Below are 11,283 nucleotides of genomic sequence, written 5' to 3' on the forward strand. Positions count from 1 at the left end.
GAAAACCTCAAAGGTTCTGGACCAACGAGAGACCACATCTCATACTTCTTCTTAATGTCCAGCTTGAAACTGAGCATGTAGTGAACCAGCCTTGAAGCCCAACCAAATCCCTGCTCCTTGAACTTGATGAAAACTCCCAAACTCGACTCCTTGAGCTCTTCAAATTCGTCATCAGTAAGAGCTTTCCTAAGAGCAGTATGCAACTTGCTGTTATCCGTATGATACGAAATGCTATTGTGGGCTTCTGGTTCTTCCCCTGATGTGTATAACCTACGGGGGAGTTCTGGAATATCCATCCTTTTTGTCTGCAAAATAATCAAAGACAACAATATAAGTCCAGACGACTTAGTAGACGACTTAAATTACTTACAAGTCTTCCAGTCGCAGAAGGAGTTGGAGTACTCGTCATTGCGGTTATAGATCTGAAAAAATAAACGTGAAACGGTGAGAATGAGTAAATTGATAGAGACAACGTTTTATGTTCATCTTTTCCTCGAGATTGATGACTTAGCGGCGTTAGGGTTTACAGAGAAACGGCGCTAAGGTTTACAGAGAAGAAGCGGCGGCGCTAGGGTTTAGAAGAAGCGGCGGCGCTAGTGTTTAGAACGTTGGTGACCACGGTGGCGAGGGCGACGGTTTGTTCGGAAATAGTGGAATCGGCGGCGCTAGGGTTTAGAGGAATCGGCGCGGCTAGGGTTAGAAGAAGCTGCGGCGACAACGGTGAGAATGAAGTGAGATAGATAGCCGATGTTGAGAACGATGGTTTGTTCGGAAATCGTGGGAATTCGAAATCGCCTTTGAGAGGGAGAACTGTTAGGGTTTCTGAATTTCGCGAAAAATGAAACAAAAAAAATAAAAATCACCTTATATATTGGGTAAATAATCCGGTTAGCTTTAAAATTACATTGGTAAACTTTAAGGTTTGGTCCGGTTTAGACGACTTATTCTGGCTGATAATGTACAACAGACGACTTAATATTTAGTCGTCTGTTTTCAGACGACAAAATATTAAGTCGTCCTAGACCCTAAAATGAACCCCTAAACTAAAATGACTAGATTAACTAACTAACCACGTTATAAAATCAAATTATACTTAAATAGTGTTTACTATACACAGAAATGAACACGCATAAGTAATTTTAAAAATTTTCAAAAACGGTTTTAATGCTTTCCAAAATCTAACCCTAAGAACACATACAATACTACAACATATGTTGATGAAACATAAACTAAAGAATATCATGACTCACTACTACTTTCACTCATCTATGCTGAAAACAATTGAAATTTGTTATATCTTAATTTATACCTCCTAAGACATATGTTAATTACATAATTCCCATTTTTCACTTATCAAAATATTTTTTACAAAATTTTTAAATTATGTTTAAGACTAACTGTCCAGACGACTTTCAGTTAAGTCGTCTGGACGACTTATTTTCAAGTCGTCTAAACAGACGACTTGCGAGGGGTAGAAACGTAAAAAAAATTCCGTTTTTTTGTTTGGTCACAAGGGGATAGTTGTAATTTCAATAGCCTTTTAGGTTACTTTTGCCTTTGACCCAAGTTGGGGTATTGTTTTGGTTTGACTCCAAGTTTTGAGTCACACTTGGCAATTCTCCCATACAAGAAAGAACTATTTCCACAAGAACCCATTAATTGTTTGCAGAAGATCATTACCCATGTTCTTTAATATATGAGGCAGATATGATTATCGATGATAATAGTTTTGATCGACAAACATTACGAAAAGCGTAGCAAAATGACAATACTTCTAAACAAGAAAAGAAAAAAAAACTTAAACCCAAAAAGTTACCAAAGAAAAATGGGCTTGGTTTCAATAAATTTAACAATTACTAAATCTGCATTTTTTATTTTGCAAGTTATCAATCAAAACAAGTCTGCCTAGATAAAATTAGACCGTACAACACCAAATACATTATAACTATTCACTAGATTTTAACCCGCACGTACGTGCAGATATTTTTCCATTTTATAAATGTATTTGATATTATTACAAAGATTTTTAATATATAAATTCCATTTTAGTATTATATATTGTGTAACTATATAATATTATTGTTTATATATTTTATTCGGCATTATTAATATATAGTGATTAGCTTAATACATTTTACTTTTTTTTTAATTTTTATTAATTACTAATATATTTTCGAGTTAGATACAATAAAATAAAAATATGAAATAATCAAGTAGAGAACCTCTTTCAAAATATGTTTTTTATTTAATTTATACATTTTTCATGTAATACATTTTTAAAATTTATTTATTTATATTATAGAAAAGAAATATGCTTAGGATAATTTATATTTACATTTTGAAAACTTTAGAAAATTACACAATTATTTTTTAGTTTGGAACATTACATGAATTTTGAATTTGTTTTTGTTACTACATTAGTAAATTATTTTATAAAAAATATTTTAATTTTTGGCAACATTTTTAAAACAAATTATCAACAGATGTTGTTATAATTAAAATAAAAATAAATTAAAAATTAAAAATTGATTTGTCATTAATATTTTAAATAAATTACTAAAATTTCATAGTTTTCTAATGCTATTATATGCTATTATATTTTTGTATATAAACATTTTTAAACAATATATTGTTGATAGTTTCAAATAAATAAAAATAGAATATATAGTTATAGATATAAAAGTTTAACCTATGTTAAAAATGTTATATTTAAATAAATAAAATAAAATTGTTAATTACCTATTTAATATAATTTTTCATATTTAATTCATATAGCACACTATTTTATATAATACATAATATAATTATAGAATTTATAAAAAATAGTATAGAATTTTTATTTTCTTGTTTTATAATAAAATTTTAGTTAATATTGATTTATAATAGTATTATATTACTAATTACGAAATTTATTAATGTGTTATTTTATAATAAAAAAAATTAAGTTTTCAAATAAGATTTTTTAGATTCTTTCTCAACAGATTTTATTATAATAAAAAAATAAAATTTAAATTTATAGTTGGTTTATTATTAAAATAAGTAATCAAATATGTTATATTAATTATCTGATTTTTAATAGAATAGATAAAAATAGGAGCCTAAATTAATAGATTATACATCTGATTTTTATTTTAAAAAATATTCACCTGTAAATTTACTTTTTCCATCTTCAGACATCTCTCTCCCTCCAAATTTATCAACAGCAGAACACACAACAACAACAAAAAACACAATGGTTAACTTGATCGAGTCACAAAAACCAATGTTGTATGGCTCATGAAGTTAGATATAGAACCAGGGACGTGATAGCATTTCAAAGCAAGAGTGGATATGCTCTCATGAGCTTTATTAGAAGATAAAGATGAAAAGGAAATAGCTCATTAATGAGCTTTATTGAGCAGTAAAACTAAAAAAGAGAAGACTTGTAAGTTGTCACCAAGAATCTAAAACCGGTTGATTGATCTCATAAAAGGGTTTTAATGAGGCGGCAATTATGGCAGCCAAAGTTACATTTATCAAAACACAAACTCAATTTTTATGAAAACACATCAGAGGAACCCTACACCACGTAGCTAACTTACCACAGAGAATTAGGTCAGCCGTCAGAGAGAAAAAAAAAAGAGATTTTTTGTGACCTTGTGCCGGTGGCTTCTTGAGCACCGGGTGCTGGTGGCTTCTTGAGCACCGGCGCTGAGATTTCTCTTCTAATAGTCTTTTCTTCTTTGTTTCTCCAGTCTTATGGCTTTGTTTTGGATTTTTTTCTCTAAGTTTCCGGGGATATTTTCGTTTTCCGCCGCCTTTTGTAATCGGAGATATGTTTGCTTTTCTCCGTTTTATTGTTGTAATGGTTATCGCAGATTGTTCGACGGGTTCAAGAGTAAACTTTTCGGAAGGGATCTCCTCAAGAACAACTTTAACCAAAGAAAAAGATCTATGTTTATCTAGAGAACTTTTCTCGTGTAGGCAACGCAAGTGACTGCAGCCCGTTGTGATGCGGGAAAGCACTTCGATTGTTAACAAACGCGAAACAAGATCAGCTTTATGTCAATGTATTGTCATCATCGAACCAACATTCGGTCTGGATTTCATCATTGATTTATCTTGTAATCGTAATTGTCAGATCATATTTTCGGTCGGGTTAGATTGTTTTTCTCAAGAGCTTGTTTTGGCTTTCTTGAGTTGATATACCATATCAATTATTATGTTATTGTTTTTGATAGACAATATTGAATAAAAGAAACCTTAGACGAGAAAAAAAAAAGAACCCTACACCACATGGGCCTTGCATTTACTTCATTTCTTGGGCTTATGATAGGCTTTTATCCCCAAAGAAACGCTCAGGATAAAAAAAATCAGAAAAAAACTCTTAACGTTGAACTCAAGAAACCTACTAAGGGTCTGACTGGTTTAAACGCAGCGGTTGCGGTTGCGGATACATGAGTTTACGGATGCGGATGGTTGCGGTTTTAAGCGTTATTAAGCGTTTTATATGACTGGTACAACGTTTGAAAATTGTTGCGTTTGCGGGATATTTGTGACTGGTTGATTATAAGATATTGCAGCGGTTTAATAATAAATTACCTATATTAACATATTATAACATTATAAAAATATAAAAACATACTATTGTAATAAAATATAATAATTATCAATATAATATGATTAATAAAAATATTATGTTTATTTATAAAAAAATTAAATTAGTTGAAAGTTATAATTTTAATAAAATTTTTTTTGAAGATTTATACTAAAACTTTTTTAAAATATATTTTATTTCGTTTTATATATGTGTGTATCTTTATATGTGTGTATATAAATGTTTAAAAATTCTAATAAATAGTTAGTCTAAAGTTTTTATTAAAACAATAATGATACTGTTTGTGAATTTTAATTAATATATAAAATATGTATATATTTTTATTTATAATATTTCTATTTAAAAATATTTTTGAAAATAATTTTATATTTATTTTTTCACCCGCAGCCACCCGCAACCGCAAACGCTAGCTGAAATCAGCTTTTGATTTTAAGAGGTTCAGAGCGGTTTAGAGCGATTTGTAGCGGTTTGTATGATTATTTCGAAACGCTATCAACCGCTACCAACCGCAAAAGCTATGTTTGCGGGTCGTAGTGGGAAAACTAGTCAGACCCTAAACCAGCCATCTTGTTCATCCACGGCTTTCCAGCCGAAGGGATCATGACATGGCAATTCCAGGTCGGATCACTAGCCAAGAAGCACTCAGACTATATACCAGACCTCTTCTTCTTCGGTGGATCCTACTCAGATAAATCGGACCGGTCACCAGCGTTTCAAGCCCATTGTTTGGTTAAGGGTCTAACTGGTTTTTCCGCTACCACCCGCAAACGTAGCTTTTGCGGTTAGTAGCGGTTGACAGCGTTTCGAAACAATCATACAAACCGCTACAAATCGCTTCAAACCGCTTCTAACCTCTTAAAATCAAAAGTTGGTTCCAGCTAGCGTTTGCGGTTGCGGGAGGATATATATATATATTTTTTTTTTAAACATATAAATACAAAATTAAAAATATTCAATAAAAATTAAAAATTGGAATTATAAAAATACTAAAATATATCTATTATATTTTAATTACTATTATAAAATTTTAAAATAAAAATATTTTCTATAATTTTAAAAAATTTAAAACTATACCTTTCTAAATATAATTTTCATATTTATTATAATATTATGATTTTTGATATTTTATAATTAAATAAAATGTAGATATTGTTAATTTATTATTTAACTGCTACTATATTTGGTAGTTAACCAGTCATAAGTATCCCGCAAACACACCAATTTCTAACCGCTGAACCAGTCGTACAAATCTCTTAAAACCGCTAGAAACCGCAACCACCCGCTTCCGCAAACTCCCGCAACCGCAACCGCTGCGTTTGAGCCAGTCAGACCCAAAGTTTCTTCGTATCCTTGGTGTAGATATTTTTTTCCTTGTAGGGTTTAGTTACGGTGGAATGGTGGCTTTCAAGATCGTGGAAGAGTACCCTGAGATGGTTAGGGCCATGGTGGTGTCAGGTATTTACCATATTTTTGGATATCTTATGTATAGGTTCGTTAAAGAGGGTCGTCAACCCACCCCATTGGATCCGCCATCTCGGTGGACTTAAATGGTTGGTGAGTTTTAGTGGCATTGTCCGCCAAAGATCGAGAACCACTATCCTAACTACGGGATATATTGCCTGTCCAATGTCCGCGCTGGTTTAGTCTATTTGATATTACATGCTCACTGTAGTGTAACATCGAAGACCGAATTTTCTGGACCTCTAACATTCATTATATAGCTCTATCCAACCTGCTAATTTGCGTCCCTTATTTTTTTGTCACCTTTTTGTTAGGGGTGTTCAGGTACCCGTTCGGGTTCGGTTCGGGTTTATTTGGGTTTCAGGTTTTTGAGGTTAAAAATTTCAGCCTAATTCGGGTATTTTCAAATTTCGGTACGGATCTTTGCGGGTTCGGTTCGGGTTCGGATAACCCATTTAAATGATTTTTAAAATTTTAAAATTCAATATATAGTTTAAATTACTCAAAATCTGTAAATAAAATACTATATTACAAATAAATTTGAATAACATATATTAGAATACCTAAACTTAACATATAAATTGGTTTGATTTGAATATTTTGATAGAGAATCAGTACATATTTCAAGTATTCTTGGTGTTTTGAGTATATTTTAGCTATTTTAGACATTTACTTTTGACTATTTGTATATATTTTGAAGTATTTTAGACAACTTAAAAGTATCTTATATATTTTAGATTTTTTAATATACATTAAATCTAAAATAAAACATTAAATCTAAAATAATTAATATATTTAGATATATAAATCTATTTCGGATACATTCGGGTACCCGAAATACTTCGGTTCGGGTCGGGTTCGGTTTCGGTTCTTTGGACACCAAAATTTTGAACCCGTTCGGATATTTAATCAATTTCGGTTCGGGTTCGGTACTACTTTTTCGGATCGGGTTCGGTTAGGTTCTTCGGATTCGGGTTTTTTGCCCGGCCCTACTTTTTGTATATCATTCGTCGATCATACTAATTACAAGCTATCGTATCTGGTCTGCAAAATCTGTTGTATTATATTACATATACACATAGTAATCTCATTCTCAAAGCTATATATATATGCACAGTTACAACGTATTTCTATATCAGGTTCGATACACGCGAGGGCCAGCTTAAACTTTTACTGAGTCCTGGGCAAATGTTTTTTTAATTCATTATAAATAATTAAAAATAATATTATTGGCCTTTGCTAGAAAAAAAGAAAAATTTAGACCCTTTCTATAGTTAAATTTGTATGATTTTGGGATGGGGCATGGGCCTTTGCACTGCTGGCCCTCCCTCTTGGGCCGGCCCTGCTCGCAATGACCGATACGATCAGTGAGTCGAATTTGAACCAGATAGGGTTTGAGTCGTCAGAGGATCTCCTGTTACCGACTTCGGTTAAGGGACTCAAGACTCCCTTTGCCCTTGCTGTACATAAATCCATGTGGTTCCCAAACCGGCTCTTTAAGGATTACCTTAAGGTACATACAAAAAGTTGCAAGATCATTAGTTTGCGACAAAGAAATTATGATTTTTGAATTTTATATATTTATCTATCATAATCAAATATTAAATGGAATTCAGCGAACTAGACTTCGGTCTATGCGACGACCTACGAGTAAGATTTTTACCTAAAAAATAGATACCTATATGTAAACAGCTCAGAGTAGCTATACTCAGTCTCAATGCCGGTCCTGAGATATATGAGGTCTATACGAAAGTTTATTTAGGCCCTAAATAAGAAACAATTTTTTTCTTTCTAAAATGTAACTATTGTGAGTGACGATTATTTCTTAACAGAAACTAGATAATTTGACATTTTAAATAATAATATCTATCGTTATGTTTTACTTACTTTTCTCACGCAAAAATATAAAAAAACTAAATAAAAAAAATTATTTGTTTCTATTTTATATAAGAAATCCATACGATGCTTTCCATCTTCTTCGAACATTGTGTTAACAACAATAACAAAATAGATGGGCCTGAAACTCTCGAATAAATTTTAGGCCCCCCTACATTTGTTTCATGGGAGTGGGGTCAGAACCAGACCTATACTCAGGCCCGGCGTAGAGCATGTGCTCACATCACATTTGCACGGAGTCCATTTTTTTCTTTAAAACATTAGGTTCTATTTTGCTAAAAGAATATAAATATTAGGGTCATGGTTTCTTACTACCATACTAGGTGTTTTCCTGCACAGTAAATTTTTTTTTAAATCTAACTTATATTTGAAAATAAATTTTATTAAATATTATAAATTTTACTATTTTCTTACTAATATTTAATATAGATTTGATATATATTAAATCAATTTGTATAAAACTAATAAAAATAATATAAAATTGTATAATTATCAAGTATTTAACCTAAACAATATTTATAAAATTTGTAGATATATATGACTAATGATCTTACGATTAGATATTTAAATTTTTAAAAAATTGTAGAAATTTTTGAAAGCTTTAGCAAATACAAATTGTATAAGTATACAAAATAATAATATTTCAAAATTTAAAATTTTCGAAATTTAAAATGTTATATATGAATATATTTATTTTATAGATGATGTATGAGCTATTACCATATTTTAAAAAAGTTTACCAAAAAGAAATATCAATATTAAATGTAATATATGAATTATTATCATATTCTAATAAGTTTGCCAAAAATATAAATCAACATTAAATGAAATTATCCATGTTATATTTTTCCGGAAGCCATGTCATCAATTGCAGTAGTCATGTCATATTTGTTTTATGAAATTGATTGTATAAAGGACATGTGACAAAATCACTTCGCAAATATAGTTTAGGGGATAATAACTAAAGTTTTGAAAAATAATTAACACAAGACAAGGTCCTCGTCCTGTTTAAGCCGGGCCTGGCTATACTAGTAGCTAGTTTGAGTAGTGACCAAAAATTTGAAAAACAATGATACAAGAAAGACAAATTATCTACTTTAATTCTCTAAAACATAAATCTATTATACTTTCTGAATTAGTTAGATGTTTATAATCTTTATCTCTGATACCACATGTAAACATGATACATGAACTCTAAGATCTTTAACATCTAGACTAATCACGTAATAGAATTATAAGAAGGAATAGCGGAATACCTCACTTCATCTTTGCGGAAACCTTCTTGAACGGTTTCGATCATATGGAATATGATTTGTTGATCTTTAAGTTGGAGTTAACACTTCTCTCCCCTTGCCTACGCACCTTTCTTAATGTGTTTTTCTTTGATTTTCTTGTGATGCTTTTGGATAGAGCAAATACATCAATTTATAGGTAGTGGAGAGAGGGACCTAGCTTCATCATCAAGTTTTGATTAATTACGTTATGACCAAGTCTTTCTTACTTCTTTAGTAAGTTTATCCTTTAATCTCAACCATCCATCAAAATTGGGTAAGTGACAAATATTTATTTAAAAGTGGCTCATTTCATTAAAAGAACACAAGTGTGAAGTGTTCTAGAACATGAGATTCATTCATTGAACTTGTTATCTTATGCATCTTCCATTTGACTTGTCTTTCGAATCATTCTCCTCTTCTAGAACATTAGTCACTTATACTTTAGTTAAAACATTAGGAAATAAAATCCATTATTGATTAACCTGCAAGTAAAAACGAATTTGCGACTTAGGAGGGTCTTCCGAAGTTGGACGTATATTGCGGTTAGTGTCCTCCTCTCTCTCCTTTAGTTCTTGTGTCACTATAATGGATTCATATCACATATATACATAAATGAATATGCAGAGCTAACAATGAAAGGTAGTTTACCTATACTTAAAACACAGCGTCGAACATGACTTAAAACTGGTAAAGCTAAAGGCTTTAGATGTCAAATTACAATAATAATTTAAGGGCATCTAAATTACCAAAATTTGTGTGTAATCTAGTAATTTTGCGCCTATTTCCCGTGTTTAGACTGCAAGGTTCGACTACATGTGGGCACAAAATTATATTTTGCTTTAGACATTGATATATAACGGAATAGACCTGATAAAACACTGATTTTATTAAATAAAATAATTTTAAAAAGGTTATATAGTACTCTTTCCGTTTTAGTTTAGTTGTCGTTGTAGAGTAAAATTTTCGTTTCAAAATAATTTTTGTTGTTTTATAATTTTAATGAAAAATTTATTGACTTTTTATTTCAATCCATTTTTCTATTGGTTGAAAAATGATTAGTTGTATTGGTAATGATATTTTTATTTAGTAATATACAAAATTAAATATTTTTTACTATGTGTGCATAAGTCTAAATCGATAATTAAAATGAAACCGAGAGAGTAACAAATTAGTGTGTGAATATTTCCCCTTATCTAATTACTCGGAAATTGATCCATAACAAGTTGTCATCGCCGACAAGTTTAGAGCATCTCCGAAAAGACTCTATATTATAGAGTTTTGCAAACTCTATATTTGAAGTTTCAAGGTGTTCTTCTCCAAAAGCAAAACTTCAAATTTAACTTCAAAATTATTTATAATTTACACTATGCTCCTTATATTTGTCATAATTAATATAAATCCATAAAACTTTTGTAGATAACTAGCACATATATAAAATATTATAGTAATATTAATAAATAAAATATTACACTAAAATATAAAATTATAAATATAAATACATAATTAAATATTAAACTACAAGAAAAATACCACATTATTACATAATTAAATGCTTCATTTTCGGTTATAAAAAATTTGTTTGGAAAATATTTTAAAAGTTCTGAAGAAAATTTACTAGACTATTAGTGTTGATGTAATATTTAAATTTGTGTAATAATTACGTCTTCATGTATATATCTTCTTAAAAAAATTATTAAGTTTCTTTTGTAATATTCTTGCTGTCTAATTCTACTTTTAAAATATTATAAATCTTATTTTGATTTTTAAAAAAACTTCTATATGTAAAATATTAATTTATAGAAATAAATTTGAAATATTTAAAGTATACAAAAGTTTTAAAGATTAAAATTATGGATGAGAAAATACTTAAGAATCATAAATATGATGTATAATTAATTATAAGGACCAAGATGCAAATAAAAATATGAAACTTCAAATTTAGAGTTTTAAGAAGTGAAACTTCAAAACATGATCTCGTCGACGGTGCAAATATTTCAAATACGAAGTTTCACTTCTTAAAACTCTAAATTTGAAGTTTTGAAGTTTCTTTTTGGA

At 30.1% G+C, this 11,283-nt stretch overlaps 1 protein-coding gene across 1 annotated transcript in view; it reads left to right on the top strand.

Moving 5' to 3' along the window:
• The first annotated feature begins 3,844 nt into the window (after positions 1-3,844).
• LOC106314247 (epoxide hydrolase 1) overlaps positions 3,845-11,283 on the top strand; it is a 7,832-nt gene continuing 393 nt past the window's right edge. The window contains exons 1-4 of the mRNA XM_013752156.1: positions 3,845-3,877; positions 5,144-5,342; positions 5,927-6,053; positions 7,397-7,571. Coding sequence (XP_013607610.1) covers positions 3,845-3,877; positions 5,144-5,342; positions 5,927-6,053; positions 7,397-7,571 — 534 coding nt within the window. The remainder of the gene's footprint in view (positions 3,878-5,143; positions 5,343-5,926; positions 6,054-7,396; positions 7,572-11,283) is intronic.

Source organism: Brassica oleracea, chromosome C9 (assembly GCF_000695525.1).
Source record: "Brassica oleracea var. oleracea cultivar TO1000 chromosome C9, BOL, whole genome shotgun sequence".
Lineage (NCBI taxonomy): Eukaryota > Viridiplantae > Streptophyta > Magnoliopsida > Brassicales > Brassicaceae > Brassica > Brassica oleracea.